Source organism: Chlamydomonas reinhardtii, chromosome 14 (genome assembly GCF_000002595.2).
Source record: "Chlamydomonas reinhardtii strain CC-503 cw92 mt+ chromosome 14, whole genome shotgun sequence".
In the NCBI taxonomy this organism is placed as follows: Eukaryota; Viridiplantae; Chlorophyta; class Chlorophyceae; order Chlamydomonadales; family Chlamydomonadaceae; genus Chlamydomonas; species Chlamydomonas reinhardtii.
The window spans coordinates 3,935,810-3,950,718 of NC_057017.1; the positions used below are offsets into that span (position 1 = coordinate 3,935,810).

The window sequence follows — 14,909 nt, forward strand, 5'->3', positions numbered from 1 at the left end:
CCCGCATTACCACTTGGCGATTGGCAGGGAGCCGTCTGCATCAGCGCTGCCCGCATATGCGTGCGTCAGCGCCTGGGGTTCCGCCGGGACAGCTGATGTCCAGGGTCATGGTGACGGCTTCGTGCCATTTGACATGGCGTGATGCTTCTGATGCCTCTAGTCAGCAATACACTGACCCTAATCCAAAGTCGCACTCGAAAAAGTCCCTTTCAAGTGCCTCAGACCGCTCTGCTCATTCTATCATTCTTTCATTCTAGAATCGTGTCACAATGTCTGCTTTATTAGATTTCTTGATGGGCGGCAGACGACCAATTATCCAGGAGTCTCGCATGCGGTCCCCAGGCGAGGACGAGGAGCCGACCGCGACGTTGCAGCGACCATCGCCAAAACACATCTCGCGACTCCCTGCCCACCTCCAGCTCAACCCGCCACCGGCGCCGCGTAAATTACCGACAGCCGGTGCTTTAGTAAGCGAACAGCCAGTTGTCAATGCCGCGGCAGTGGCACTGGGCGCATCAGTGAGCGAGGCCCCTGCCGGCCCTGACGTTGGGGGCACTGCAGTGCCGGGCGCTGGGACCCACATGCCCAATGCCGCGGCCGCGGTCTCTGAGGCCGCTGCGACTCCCGCCGCTCGCAAGCTTTCGGACTGCAAGTCGCGCGCCTGCTCGGGCGTGCTCAAAGCCTTCAAGCGGGCGCTGCACGAGGAGGGCCAGACGGCAGCCGCGGGGCCGCCCTCACCAGCCTCCTCCCTTGCAGCCTCCTCCCCAGCCCCCGCGCCACCTCCCGCGCCAGGCGCCTCGGCCCCGCATCCCGCTGCCCCCGCCTCCGCCACCATCGCCGCCGCCGTTGGTACAGCCATGGGTGCCGCCGCCTGCGCTGCCGAAGGCGGCGCAGCCTCCGGCACCGCCGGAGGCGGCGCCGGCGCCTCCGGCGCGCCGCCGCTGCCTTGCCCGCCCGACACTTGGGAGCTGGGTCGTGCCACGTGGACCTTCCTGCACAGCGTGGCGGCCGGCTACCCGGAGTCGCCCAGCGAGCGGCAGCAGGGGCTGATGCGCGGCATGGTGGAGGGGCTGGCGGAGTTCTACCCCTGCGAGGTGTGCCGCGAGCACCTGAGGTGAGGTGAAGGCCTAGGCGACTGGGAGGGGAGGGGATAAAGCCGTTTATGTGGAGAACGGAGTGGTTAACATGACAGTTATAAAGAGCCGACGTCCAGTGGGAACAGTGGGAACAGCGGGCACAGGGGGTGCAGTGTTCCCAGGCAGAGAGGCATGAGGGCTGTTCGGCAAGGCGGTTCAGTCGCCGGGAAGACCGGCGGAGCCGAGGGGGTCAGGACTCAGGGAGCTCGAGGGAGCGGTTAGGCCTCATTGCCAGTGCCTGCCGCAGCCAGCCCACCTGCCATTCACGACCCCTCCTGGTAACCGCAACCCGCTGTGCCCTACTACGTCCGCCCCACTCGATGCTCCACCTCCTGCCCCCCTCCCCCACCTCGCCTCCCACCCCCACCCCCACCCCCACCACAATCGCCACCCCCACCTCCTCACCACCCCCGCCCCCACAACCCCGACCCCCACCTCCTCACCCCCACACACCTCCCATCATCACAGGGAGCAGGTGGCCGCCCGCCCGCCCCAGGTGGGGAGCGCACGGGAGCTCAACATGTGGCTGTGCGGCCTGCACAACGAGGTGGGCGGCCCGCGGCGTGTGTGTGTGTGGGGGGGGGGGGGGAAGGGGCGGGTTGCGTGTGTGTGTGTGCGCTCCTCTCGCTCCAGTCCACACACACGCATCATCTGCACTGACTGGCACACACTCATCACAGCCACGCACGCACGCACGCACGCACGCACGCACGCACGCACGCACGCACGCACGCACGGACGCACGCACGCACGCACACAGTCACACTCACACTCACACACACACACACACACACACACGCCCACGTGCAGGTGAACGAGATGCTGGGCAAGCCGCTGTTCGACTGCGCGCGTGTGGGCGAGCGCTGGCGGGAGGGGCCGGCCGACGGCTCCTGCGACTGAGCCGCTGGCTGGCGCGGCCGGCCGAGGACTGCTGTAGGGGAGGGGGCTGAAGGGCCGAGGGGGGGGGGGCGGCCTTTGGGGGCCTGCTGAGGCAAGGCGTGCAACTGTGCTGGTGTTTGTGGACGGCTGGGAGGTCGTGAGGGTGAGCGTGGGGTGGGGGAGCAGAGCAGTGGCTGAGGGGCCGGCGAGCAGACCTGCGGACTGCTGGGAGGGCGGCTGAGGGGGCGGGAGGCAGAGGGGGCAGGAGTTGCGCCACAGCGCTTGGGATTCAGGGAACTGGGGCGACAGGCGGCGCAGGGTAAGGAGGTGGACGTCAGGGATTTGGCGGTCGACTGGTCGAGTGACGGAATGAGCCGGCTGTGAACGGGAACAAAAGGCACCCCGGGTTTGGGTGTGTGTTCCACACGCGGGGTTGCGGTATTGCATATGCGGATGGCGAGGCCCAGGAGAAGACATACATATACATGTGGGTGTGTGAATGGGACAGTGTCAAGGCAGGTTGGTAAAGTCCCGTAGGGTGCAGCTGATTCCCAGAACCCAGCAGATGACAAACAATTTGCAACGGCAGGGCAGGAGTACGCGGCCGGTCGAACGCCGGAGTTACTGTACCGACGAGTTGCTGGCTGGCTGGAAGTTTGCTGATGCGCATTCCTCACGCTCCGGGCGCCCGGCCAGGCGATAGCACCACACAGACACACCGCAACGCCACACTCGCGAGGCAGTGCCGCATCGCACCTGCAGGAAGATGACCAGCGTCCACGGATGAGCACCAAATGCAACACAGAGAAAATGCAACAGTATGCAGCAAAGCAGTGGCCGGGCGACAGTATGACAAGCAGGGGCGAAAACAGGGCGCGGCAAGGCAGAAAAGGGAGCCCGAATGTACGGATGAGTGGCGGGCGAGTCGAATGCGAGTGCGAGACAAACACAACATCATATACATGTGGGTGATTGACCTGTTGCCGGTGTCATTAGCAGGACCTGCTGGTTGAAATGCCAGACTGTGATTCAATGCGCTGTGTGAGACTTGCCTGTCCGCCCTGTCGCCCTGTCGGCATTCGGCGCTGTGAGTGTGAGACGTGGACACGGGGTAGGGCTGTGTGGCTCGAGCACGGCGGGGGGGTGGGCGCCAGAGTGTGCGGCAGCTAGCGCAGCGCTCGTATCTTACGAAGGCAGGGGCGGCGTCAGTGGCCGAATTCCTTAAAATGGCTTCGTTTAGTTGACGAAACAGGCTGCCGCCGCTTCGTTCACCCCCAAAATTTTTCCGGGGGCTCCGCCCCCGACCCGCACGATGTCGACACCGACACGACACGCCCACTCCCCCCCTGCTTCCTGCCGACCCAACCTCACTCTCCCGCCAGGGGAACCCCTGTCTCCCGCCGTCAACACCATAGATACAGCCCTTTGAGCCTTCTTACCATATGCCACGCAGGTTTCGGCCGTGGAGTAGCCGCTGGAACCCCACGCTGGAACCCCCTGTCCTTGGCCAAAAGTGGCCGAAATCCCAAAAATGTCTTCGTCTGTTTGCCGAAAGACCCCCCAAGATCCCGTGCGTTTTGGCCGAAATTCCAAATCAAGATGAAAAAATTTCGTCCGCCAGAGGCCTTTTTGGGCAAATTTCGTTCCGAACGAAGGAAGATACGAGCGCTGAGCTAGCGAGAGCCACCGGCACCGCCACACGCCGACAGGTCGGGTTACTCGGGTATGGTCCTGGGACACCCCATGCATGTGCGTATTATGCAGGGCTGACTGACTGACTGACTGGCTCATTGGCCTGATGCCGCTGTTATCAGCAGGACGTGCTAGGTCGGATTGCAGCAATGTGATTTGAATGGGCTGCCTGAGACTGAGGATATCGCCCGTCCGCCCTGTCGCCCGCAACATCTACGTGTTGCGTCATGCGGCACCGAAACCCGCAAACGTCGCGCCGTGATTACCGGATCAGTATATCTGCTCATGGCTGCTCCATTCCCACACCTTCTTCCCGTCTCGCCCCGCACACACACACACACACACACGCACACTGGGCGCCTCCTGCTTTATTGGGGCTGGGGAGGCGTGTCCTACTACTGTCACTCCACCCGCCTCCCCAACCCCTCGACTGCATAAATATCTACCCGCCTACCCCGCCTCCAGCTCCCGCACTCACACCACCTCTCGCCACCCGGCTACGGCTGCAGCACTCGCGCCTTTCCAGTGCCTTTCCAGTGCCTTTCCAGTGCCGCGCCGCACGCACACACACACCAGAACAAGCAAGCAACCTGCCCCTCCCCGCTGTGTCCGAGCTCCAAAGCTGCAGCAGCAGCATGACAGCAGCAAGCCATCGCTAACGGCGTGGCCAACCTCCTGACACACAAAACACCAGGGCAAGTCGGAATCATATCAGGGTGAAGACACAAACAACAACAAGTGGTAGCTGACATACAGCCTGCTCGCAGACCGCTCCGTGCGCGCGGTGGGAATGCTCCACAACGCGTCGCTCAAAACACAACGAAGCCCGGCCGGAGAGCCAGCAAGAGCTCAAAACGCAAGAATTAGCTCATAGCCTGATGCTAGCTAAAAGCTGTTTGCCCCTGCCATGCACCTTAACACGCAGCGCTGCAGAGCGCCTTCGTTCACAGCCACGCCCAACAGTGTTGCTCGCGTCATGCTACCAGCCTGGCCCGGTGGGCCGCCGCGGTCCGTGTCACAGCGGCCCGGTGGCCGCCCCACTGCCACACCTTGGCACGGTGCGTGCAAGCACGTCTGCGCCCCGTGAGACCTCGGGGGGCCGGCCTCAGGGGACCGGCCAGGCGGGCTGCGTCTACTGCCGCCTACTGCCGCCTGCTGCCGCCAGGGCTGGCACCCCCACACGAACCCCACACACACAGCGCCTGCAGCCACGGCGACCCAGGGGCCACAGCCTAGCCCAGTGCCCCTCCTGCCCGCGACTCCCATCTCACGAGCCCCACACGCGCGCAACACTCAATGCGCCGCCCTCCTCTCACGAGCTACCTGTCGCCTGCCCCCCTCCCCCTTCCCCCTTTTGCCCCCGCCCTGGACAACCACAGGCGTGGCAGGCGGCCGCAGACACACACGGGCCGCCGCCTTCCATTATGAATAGCGATGTGTGCCCCCGAGGACGCAGCCTCTCAGCACATGCATGTGGCAGTACGATCCTGCCCCAGAGTAAGAACAATACGGCAGCAACAAGGAGGGGGTCACGTGTCGCCCTCTTGACTTGTAGTCCGTGGGTTACGTTGTGTGTGTGTGTTTTGAATGCTCACACCTGCACCACTGCCTCGTCGTACGCCTCAGCATCACCCGCGCTCCGCACACGTTCACACAAACGTACGGCACAACGCAACGGGGCGCTTTGCTTCTCCTAGCATGAATGTGACTGCCTTGAGCCTTCTCCTGCACGCCCGCCCGATGCATTTTCATGCGGCACCGATCACTCATCAATGACGCAATCCGCTTACGTGTGCACTCGGCCCGCGCTTACGCCTAGAACGCTTTTGCACGTCCCACCATCCCCTGCCACGGCCAAAGATCCATGGGTCCCCACGCGGCGCGTCACACACACACACGACACACCACGTGCCTTCACATGATCGTGCACCCACACGCCGGCGGCGACCGTTTGCCCGCCCAGCCCTCCCCCTCGCCCCCCTCAACCACTCCCGCTGCCGCCGCGCCCCCGCCCCCGCCCCCGCCCCCGCCCCCGCCCCCGCCCCCGCCCCCGCCCCCGCCCCCGCCCCCCGCGCCGCCCTCGCCGCCGCCGCACGCCGCGTGCTCGGCAATGGGCGGGAAGGTGCCGGGGCGCACCTTGGGCGCCGGCGGCGGCAGCTCCGCCGCCCCGGCGGCGGCCCTGGCCAGCAGCACGCGCGTGGTGGAGCCGCCGCTGGCCTCGGCCATGAGGCGCCGGCCCAGCTCCTCGGGAGTCACAACGCGCCCGGTGCGATTCGAACCCGGGGCGCGGGGCACGTCGGACGCGCGCAGCGTGCAGGAGATGAGCCGCAGCGCCGCCGGCGCGTCGCCGCCCGCCGGGGAGGCCGAGAAGGGAGAGCTGCCGGCGGCGGCGGCGGCAGCGGCGGCGGCGGCGGCCGCCGCTGCCGCGGCGGCGGCGCTGCTGCGCCCCGACGACGACGGCTGCAGTGTGACGAGGTTGTTGCCGGCGCTGTTGCTGCTGGCGAGCGTGGCGAGCGTGGCTGTGGTGCCCGTGCTGCTGTTGCTGAGGCTGGCTGAGGCCAGGTGCGCCGGCAGCGCCTGAGGCGGCGCCCCGGGCACCTGTGCGGCACCTGCGCTGTGCGCCGCATGGGTGGAGGAGGCTGCGGGCACGAGGGGCCGCCCGCTGGGGTGGGGCCGCGGCGGGGCGGCCCGCACAGCGGCGGCGCCGCCAGAGACTGGGATGTGGGAGGGCGGAGGCGCAAGCCGCCCCTGCGACAGCCCGGATGTCGCCGCCCGCTGCAAGCTGCTGCTGGTGCTGCTGCTGCCGGCGAGCCTGGGCGCGGCCGTCAGCGCCGCCGCCGCCTCTGCTACAGCCGCGCCCAGCAGGCCCCCGCCGCTGGGCGTGCCGGCGGGGCTGTAGCCGGCCAGGCTGCTGGTGGTGCTGCTACAGCCGGCGGCCGCGGGCAGCGGCAGTAGCACCGCCGCCCCGGCGCCCGAGCTGGGGGCGGTGGCGCCTGTGACGCCCGTGACGCCCGTGGCGGTAGTGGCGGCGGTGCCGCAGGAGCTGTCCGAGGGGAGGCGCGTCACGCTGCCCCCCGCCCCCGGCGGCCCCAGGCTGCGCGCGCTCAGGCCGCTCCTCATGCGCACACCCGCCTCACCTACGCCACCGCCGCTAACCCCCTGACCGCCGCCGGCGCCGCCACCGCCGCCGCCGCCGCTGCCACTGCCGCTGCCGCTGCCGCTGCTCGGCCTAAGGCCAACGCCAAAGCCGGGCCGCGGCCCCGCCCTGCCGCCGCTGCCGCCGCCGCCTCTGCTGCTGCCGGCACTGCCGTCGTGTACGGGGACGTAGCAGGCTGACACCAACGCACGGGCGTCGTGCGTCCCCAGCCGGTGTGCCTGGCCCTGCCCCTGCCCTTGCCCCTGCCGCGCCGCCGAGGCCTGCACGCCTGCCATTCGCCCCGAAACCGACCCCGACCCCGAGGCAAGCGGCCCGCCGCCGCCGCCGCCGCCCGCGGATCCGCTACTGCCGCGCTCCCATATGGCTGTTGTGGCCGTCTCGTGGGCGTGGGCGTGGCCTTGGTCTGTGCTGCGCCGCAGCAGCTCCAACGTCTGCTGCAGCTGCTGCGGCCCCAGGCCCAGCCCCAGCAGCTGCTGCAGGGCCGCGCCGCCGCCACTGCCGCCACTGGCGCCGCCGGTGCCGCCACTGGCGCCGCAGCCTTGACAGTCACCGCTGCCGTTGCTGCCGTAGCAGTCGCAACTGCAGGTACAGGCCCCGTCACCGCCGGCGCGAACGCCAGTCCTGCCGCCGCCGCCGCCGCCGCTGCTGCTGCTGCAGGCCGCCCGCTGCCCGCCCTCGACGGCGACTGCGGCGGCTGCGGCTGAGGCCGCGGCGTTTGGGCCGCAGCTGGCGGCGTGCCGCGGCGAGGTGCCGCCGGCGCCGACGGCGCAGTCGCGCGCTGTGGCTTCCGCCACCGCTACTGCCGTGCTCCTCAAGTGATGGTGCGAATGCTGGTGCCGGTGTGATCCATGGTGCTGTTGCAGCTGGTTATGAATGCGTTTCATTGCCACGGGCGAGGATGCTGCGGGCGAGGAAGCTGCTGCGGTTGCGGCCGGTATGCTGGAGGCGTCGAGCGGGCACCCCGCGCTGCGAAGTGGCCGTGCAGTTGCGCCTGACAGCTGCGACGGCTGCCGATGCGCGGCAACCACGCGCTCGTAAGCAAGAATACGGTTGCAACTCGGTGAACACGAGAACGCGCGAAGCAGCACATCCGAATGCGCACAGGAATTCGAGACGGCCCGGGTGTCCGGGAGCGCAGACGCAGTGGCAGCACTATCCACGGTAAATAGCGTGGAATTTGTGCTGGTGCGGTGCCTGCGCACCAGGGATCACGGCGTCGCACGGCTTCAGGCTGCATGTCCACAATGATGTTCATTTTCTCATACCGGTATCAGGGTGGCGCAGGGTATCAGGGCAACGCAAGATAATGGCAGAATGTTCTGAAAGCAGCTCTTGGCACGGCCAGACTTCACAGCAGGAACAGGCCGCGCACATCGCCGCGAAAAGGGTATCATTGAGAAACCTGACACGGGCTAGTAGGCTTACCAGGTCTTTGAAGGATTCTTGCGCCCAGAGCAGACAGCACCTTGCAACGCCGTTTGCGCCGCAAGCGGCAAGCCCGCAAGAGCAGGCCCGTCCCCAAGCGCCTCCAAGCTCGCCATCGTGGCGGTCTATATAACTCGTGCTAGCTCTCCATAACGCTGAAGCAAAAGTTCCACCTCCTGGTGAGAGGGGTGCGCGAGGCCACGGCGCAAGGCCTTTGCAGCAGCTCGCAGGCGCACTTGGCGTTGTGTTAAGCTCTTCCAGGAACGCCTATTTCCTTGGCATCTCTATTTAGGTGCTCATAGTGTCCAGGTCGTGGGGGAGTCTGGCTGACTGTGAAGCGTCGCAGTTTAGAACACGCTTGTGCTACGTCAGGTTTAAGTAGAGCAAACGGAGAGTAATAAGGGATGATATTTCGGAGGCTTTACCGCAGCAGGAGTGGAGTCGGGCCAGGCGGATTACAGCGCGCCCGTGCACATCCGTGCGAAGTTTTCCTAAATGGCCCCACGCACCGCATGGCGCGTGAGCAGCGACTGCAAGTACCAGCGTGGTGTGGCCGCTCAGTGACGGCCATCATTCAGAGTTCAAGTTAAGCGGACCGAATAGCAAAAGCCGCGTCAGCCCCGCCTGCCCTCGTCGCTTCTGTGCATACCTGCCAGCCGCCCGACCGAGCCTCAGGGTCCAGCAGCATCTACACGGAAGCGCTTGCTTGGCCGCCGGCTCACACACGACAGCAACCCGGAAATTACCCCAGACACCTTGCAACAGACGCTGCCTCCCAGTGCACCTGCCCTTCTCGACCACCCACGCCGTGCCACACACCCACCCGCCCCCCCCCCAACCCGCCCTCAACCCGTTACACCAGCGACAAGCCCGCCACGCCATCAGCAGCAGCCGCAGCCGCCACCTCGCTACCGCCGCCACCTCCAAACACCGCACCCGCCCTGCCGCCCAGCGCCACCGCCAGCGCCGCCAGCCCCCGACTCAGCACCTCACCGCCCGCGTCCGCCGCTGGCGGCAGCGGCGGGCTCGCACTGGGCATCCCCGCCGCCGCCGCCGCCGCCGCCGCCGCCGCACCACCGCCGCCACCTGCTTGCGCCTGCTGCTGCTGCCGGTGCCGCAGCAGCGCTGCTACAGCCGCCCGGTACAGAGCGAAATTGAGCAGTAGCCGGCGGGACAGGCCGTCCGCAAACACAGAGCCCCACGCCAGCCACGGCGGCGGCGCCGCCGAGGAGCCGCCGGCGCCGCCGCCGCCGGCGGCGGCTGCGCCCGCCGCCGCCGGCACCGCCGCCGCCGCCAACTGCTGCGCTAGGTCCCGGCCCAGGGTCAGGAGCACTTCATCCAACACCGCCTGAATGAGAGAGAGGGACGGTGTGTGTGTTTGGACGATGGACGGGGCCGACACGGGGCGCTGTACATATGCATGTGCATGTGCATGTGGTTTGTTCACGAGCATGGCAATGCATATACGGTTGTCGTGTGCGCTAGTGTGTAAGCGGGCAGGTAAGTGGGCGGGTGTGGGCGCAAGAGGCAGGGGCAGCCAAATGTACCTATGCCCACATCCGGGGGGACCTGCCCCGAGCCCCGCACCCGTGGGCACTCCATACCTGTCATTTCATCACTCCGCTTTCCATAAGCGATTTCCTCCCCCTACCCCTAAAATCCCCCCCCCCCACCACCTCCCTGCACCCACCTGCAGCCGCTGCAGCGCCGCCGGCTGTGGGTCGCCCTCCCCCGCCAGAAGGCACAGCGCCTGGGCCGGCCGCGCCAGAGCCAGAGACAGCATACTGCCGTAGCGGCTGCTGCTGCTGCTGCTACTGCCGCTACTGCCACTGCTGCTACTGCTAATACTGCTGCTGCTACTGCCGGTGGCGAGGGGGTCGCGGGATCCGGACATGAGGCACAGCAGGGGGGCACCGCGCTCGTGGCCCTGCAGGGGGGAGTACATTCATGACTAATCAAGAAGTGAAGTCGTAGCCCAGTTGTAGCCACAGTTGTAGCACATTGTCACAGCAGGCGCGTCGTTACCGATGACCGTGGAGTCCAGCAGCCAGGTCCAGCGCGTATACCCTCCGAAGGCTGGCCCACATGCCATCCCCCCCCACTTCTTAATTAATCATGAATGTAACCCCCCCCCCCCCCCACACACACACACATACCCCACACCCCACACGCGCTGCTCACCGGCAGTCGGGCGAAGTCCGGCGCCATGTCCGAGTCCACCACCAGCAACAGCCGCCGCCGGCTGGCCACCAGCAGCTCGTCAGGCTGTAGCAGGCAGTCGCCTGCCACGCCGCTGCTACTGCTACTGCCAGTGGCGGTGGCGGTGCTGCCACTGCTACTGCCAGAGCCGGCGGCGGCGGCGGCGGGGGTGCCTGAGCTGCCGCTGTGCGGGTGCGGGTGCCGCGGCGGGCACAGCAGCATCTGCCGCGCCGTTGCCACATCGGCCGCACCACCACTGCCCGTGATACTGCCGCCGCTGCCGCTGCTGCTACTGCCGCCCACCAGGGACGGCGGCGCGGCGTCTGCGTTCAGGTACACGAGCACGAACTCGTCTGCGGCCCCACCGCCGCCGCCGCCGCCGCCGCCACCGGCCTGGGGCGCTGGCGGCGGCAGTGCCGAGGTGGCGGCCAGGAGGCAGCCCAGCAGCTGCTGCGCCGTGGGCTTGTACAGCAGCAGGCGGGGCGGGTTGCGGCAGGCGGCAGGCGTGGTGGAGGAGGAGGGGGTGGTGGTGGAGGAGGAGGCGGGGGCTGTAGCTGCGGGCCCGTTGGACGCGCCCCGCCCCTCCGCGGCCTTGCTGCTGCTGCTGCTGGTGGCGCCGGTGGCGGTTGCGCCCGCCGCCGAGCCGTCTTCGGATACAGCGTCCTCGGACGCGGGCACTGCTACTGCCGTGCCGCTGCCACCGCCGCCACTGCTGCTACTGCTACTGCTGCTACTGCCGGTCAGTCGGTGGTTGTGCCACTCCAGGGCCTGGGCCATGCGGTAGAGCTCGATGGGCAGCTCCGCCACCTTGACCTGTGCGTGTGCGTGCGTGCGCGTGTGTTAGAGAGCACAAGGAAAGCCCGCCCAATGACAGCGCCGGAATTACCAGCGGGAACGGCGGGGACTACATGCCACAAGATATCTGCCCCCCTCCCCGACGCGTGCTGTCTACTTCGCTGCACTTCGCTGTACCAATCCCCCCACCCAACCCCTCACATCCCCCCCCGCACCCACACCCACCTGGCGGCTGCGGTACGACACCAGCAGCGCCTCACGCAGCCGGGGCCGGTGCGGCGCGGCGGAGGCGGCAGGGCCGGACGGCCTTGGTGGGTAGGGAGGGGGAGGGGGGCGGGGGGCAAGAGAGAGGCAGGGAGCGGGGGAGGGGAGAGCGGGTGTGTGTGTGCAAGCCGTGCGTAGGCGACACACAGAAGTAAGTCCACATGTTCCAACACGCACGCTCCCACACGGAGCAACATATATTACATACGAATCTTACGTAGCTACCATAGTACCATGCCTGCGCTCCCACACCCCCACACCCACGCAACAACACAGAAAAGAGCAGTAAGCAATATGAACAACACCCCCACCCTCAACCCCACGCCCACATGCACACCCACATCCACACCGGTACCCACGCCCACACGACACCACCCCCACACCACACGCCGCCCCCACCTGCACCGTATGGGCGGCGCCCACTGCTCCTCCAGCGCCCCTGGGCTGCGCGGCGCGGGCAGCGCCGCCGCCTCCGCCGCCACCAGCGCCGTCACCTCGTCCGCCACCACCTGGGGGGATGGGGGGGGAGGGTGAAGGGGGGCGTGGCGTGTGAGGGAGAGGGTTGTGCGCGCGCATCAGGCCTCCCTACAGGGCCCCTGGCGTGCGACAGACACTCCTTTTGCACTGGGCTCGGATTACTTGGGGCTGATACTTACAACCCCTACCTGACAGTTCTTCACATCAACGGCTACCGCCCCCCCTTGCGGCCGACCCCATGCCCCCCCCGCAAACCAACCAACGAACCAACCAACCACACCAACCAACCCACCAACCACACCAACCACACGCACACCTGCCAGTCCGCGGCGTCGGGTGGCGGCGTCGAGCCGGGCGAGGGTGGCAGCGCGTAGCTGGACACCAGAGCCTGAGGGGGTGCGGGTAGAGGGTGGGGGTGGGAGGGGGGCAGGTGCGATGAGGTGAGGTGAGGGGGAGGAGGAGGAGGAGGCAGGGAAGGGCAAGGCGTGGTGCGGCGGCGTGCGAGGGACGTGTGAGGGGCGCGGATTGGGGCAGTGGGGGAGCACAACGCTATAACGCCACACCGTCTGTCCAAGCCCATAACCAGCCCAACCCAGCGCGTGTTAACGCGCCCGCCCAGCCCCTTGGCCACCGGGCTTGCCGACGTCCCCCCTCAAACCCCCTCACTGGACCCGGAGCAATACTACCTCCCCACACACCCACCCTCCTTAGGGGATGTGATCACTCCATGAACGGCTATTCCGCCCTCTCCCTCTGTCCCTCCCTCCCTCTCTCCATCTCCCTCTCCCTCTCCCTCCGCCTCTCCCTCTCCTCCCCTCTCCACCTCCCCCTCCCCCACCCCCACCCCCACCTGCAGCTCCTGCAGCAGCTGCAGCGCCTCCTGCCGCCGGCCACACAGCAACCCCACCACCACGAACCGAGCGTAGAACCGCATCTGCCGAGCCTGCGCCGCAGCCGCCACCTGCGCCGCCTGAGCCGCCTGTGCCGCCGCCGCTGCACCATCCTTGGAGCTGGGAGTTGCGGCTGTAGGGGGCGAGGCGGGTGTTTGTGTTTGTGTTGTTGCTGGGGCCGGGGGGGTGGCCAGGTATCCGCGGCTGTGCACGGCGTCGTAGAAGGTGTAGGCGTCCAGCAGCGCGCCGGTGTCGCCGGAGCGCAGGTAGACTGAAGGGGGGGGGCAGGGAGGGAATGGGAGGAAATGGGAGGGATGGGGTTACGTTCATGATTGAAATAGAAGCGAAGTTGTGCGGCGGGGAGCACTGTCAGCAACCTCTTACACCCCACCCTCCCACACTTTTCATACACCATCCCCAATGCACCCGAATCACTTGTTCCCTTCATTTCAACCACCGCTCGCCCCCTCGCGCTCACAGTTGTAGTACAGCTGGCCGATGCGCGACGCGATGCCGCCCAGCTCGCAGCGCTGCAGCCCGCTGTCCAGCAGAGCCGGCCTGGGGGGTTGCAGGGGGGCGGGTGGTTGAGGGGTAGGGTGGTGGTTGCAGGGTGGCGGTGGCGGCCACTGGCTCGCTGACACACACATGGGGCGACACACCACCCTGTGCGCTACCTCCCGTGTACGGCACACACACACACACACACACACACACACACACACACACACACACACACACACACACACACACATTCCACCTGACTGCCGTACACGCATATAATATCCTTCGTGCTTTTCCAACACACACAACCACACCGAAAGTTTTCTCATCACGTGCAGACTACCCACGCACACCTGTGGGTCATCTGGAAGTCCCACAGGCGCGAGAACGCATCAAACGTCTTGTTGAACACAGCCGCCAGGCCGCCGGGGGCAGAGCCGCCGCCGCCGCCGCCGCCGCCGCCGCCGGGTCCCGAGCCGCCGCCGCCGGGTCCCGAGCCGCTGCCGCCGCCGCCGGGGCTGAAGGGCGCGTGCTCCGCCAGTCGGGCATGTAGCTTCAGGTGTCGGCGGTTGGCGGTTTCGAGGAGCGCCGCAAACTGCTTCCGCGCGGCGGAGGCGGCAGCGGCGGAGTTGGGTGCATTGGCGGGCGCGGCGGTGGCGACCGCCGGGGTGGGGCGCGTGGCGGCGGGTACGTCCGCCGCGGCTGCGGATGGCGCACTGGCGGCGGAGGCCATAATTGCCTGGCGCTCGAACCGCTGCTGGTGCCGGTTTGCTACTGCTGCCGCTGCTACTGTTGCTGCTGCTGCTGCTGCTACTGTTGCTACCGCTGCTGCTACTGCTGCTGCTGCTACTGCTGCCTACTGCTCAGTGCGGCTCCGCCTCAGCACCCCAGCGGTGCAGCTGTCCCGACTGCTGCGGGTGGTTGCTCCGCCGTAAGCCCACTGCAGAGCGTGGACTACTCGACTTGCCTGAGATGGAGGACAAGAGAAACAGAGGGCTAACTCAAGTGAGGCCGGGCACTGACAGGGGCCTAGTAAGACATCTGGCATGTGATGAGGGGAAGGCCCCCTCCTTACAATCGGGGTGGGTGGCAGGGCACAAAGCGTGTGCGTATTCTTCCCTCCTGGTAGGGCTTTGAGCCTCAGTCGCTTCGGCTGTCTTGCCGCAACCCGCCCCCAAGCGCCTCGAGCTGCCCAAGATCACTATTTGTGACCACTGCGCACGCTAGACCGAGGCCAGGGCCCCGCTGGGGCGACCCTGTTGACTTGGCGCGCCATGTGCGAGCTCTCGCAAATTCGCTGGCTTCCAAATGCACCTTAGGTTTGACCGTTTGACGTACTGTAATCACCTGATTCAACAGGTGAACAGGACGCAAACGCGAGGCCTCCGACTGAGCAGTCCCCGCCTGCTTGTGCTTTGTTTCAATGCAAGTGCTGGTGCAATCACACTACTTGTCAGTTGGCAACCACCTTGCCAATTGTCGCGGGCTTTTGAC

General features: G+C 66.9%; 3 protein-coding genes across 3 annotated transcripts; 1 reads left to right on the top strand and 2 right to left on the bottom strand.

Moving 5' to 3' along the window:
• The first annotated feature begins 204 nt into the window (after positions 1-204).
• On the top strand, positions 205-2,656 carry CHLRE_14g633000v5 (uncharacterized protein). The gene is made up of 3 exons (XM_043070452.1): positions 205-1,114; positions 1,605-1,683; positions 1,947-2,656. Exons 1-3 carry the CDS (start codon positions 294-296, stop codon positions 2,034-2,036), a joined length of 990 nt encoding a protein of 329 aa, XP_042917125.1. The 5' UTR covers positions 205-293; the 3' UTR covers positions 2,037-2,656.
• A 1,222-nt stretch (positions 2,657-3,878) lies between these two features.
• On the bottom strand, positions 3,879-8,664 carry CHLRE_14g633050v5 (uncharacterized protein). Its single transcript, XM_043070453.1, has 2 exons — positions 8,290-8,664; positions 3,879-8,058 (listed from the first exon to the last, which is right to left on the bottom strand). Exons 1-2 carry the CDS (start codon positions 8,403-8,405, stop codon positions 5,622-5,624), a joined length of 2,553 nt encoding a protein of 850 aa, XP_042917126.1. The 5' UTR covers positions 8,406-8,664; the 3' UTR covers positions 3,879-5,621.
• A 68-nt stretch (positions 8,665-8,732) lies between these two features.
• CHLRE_14g633100v5 (uncharacterized protein) lies at positions 8,733-14,814 on the bottom strand. Its single transcript, XM_043070454.1, has 10 exons — positions 14,763-14,814; positions 13,769-14,382; positions 13,393-13,472; positions 12,875-13,185; positions 12,341-12,412; positions 11,947-12,056; positions 11,509-11,590; positions 10,471-11,301; positions 9,980-10,216; positions 8,733-9,637 (listed from the first exon to the last, which is right to left on the bottom strand). The coding sequence occupies exons 2-10, from the start codon at positions 14,146-14,148 to the stop codon at positions 9,143-9,145; spliced, it is 2,598 nt and encodes an 865-aa protein (XP_042917127.1). The 5' UTR covers positions 14,149-14,382; positions 14,763-14,814; the 3' UTR covers positions 8,733-9,142.
• Between the last annotated feature and the right edge of the window lie 95 nt (positions 14,815-14,909).

What these genes read in the sequence shown, in the direction of transcription:
- CHLRE_14g633000v5 (XM_043070452.1), top strand. Translation starts at nt 294, where the DNA reads ATGGGCGGCAGACGACCAATTATCCAGGAGTCTCGCATGCGGTCCCCA. An exon ending in GTGTGCCGCGAGCACCTGAG is followed by an intron (nt 1,115 to 1,604) that starts GTGAGGTGAAGG and finishes CCATCATCACAG; the next exon opens with GGAGCAGGTGGCCGCCCGCC. An exon ending in TGTGCGGCCTGCACAACGAG is followed by an intron (nt 1,684 to 1,946) that starts GTGGGCGGCCCG and finishes GCCCACGTGCAG; the next exon opens with GTGAACGAGATGCTGGGCAA.
- CHLRE_14g633050v5 (XM_043070453.1), bottom strand. Translation starts at nt 8,405, where the DNA reads ATGGCGAGCTTGGAGGCGCTTGGGGACGGGCCTGCTCTTGCGGGCTTG. An exon ending in AAGAATCCTTCAAAGACCTG is followed by an intron (nt 8,059 to 8,289) that starts GTAAGCCTACTA and finishes CCTGGTGCGCAG; the next exon opens with GCACCGCACCAGCACAAATT.
- CHLRE_14g633100v5 (XM_043070454.1), bottom strand. Translation starts at nt 14,148, where the DNA reads ATGGCCTCCGCCGCCAGTGCGCCATCCGCAGCCGCGGCGGACGTACCC. An exon ending in CGGCCAGCTGTACTACAACT is followed by an intron (nt 13,186 to 13,392) that starts GTGAGCGCGAGG and finishes CCCCCCCTTCAG; the next exon opens with TCTACCTGCGCTCCGGCGAC. An exon ending in AGCTGCTGCAGGAGCTGCAG is followed by an intron (nt 12,413 to 12,874) that starts GTGGGGGTGGGG and finishes GCACCCCCTCAG; the next exon opens with GCTCTGGTGTCCAGCTACGC.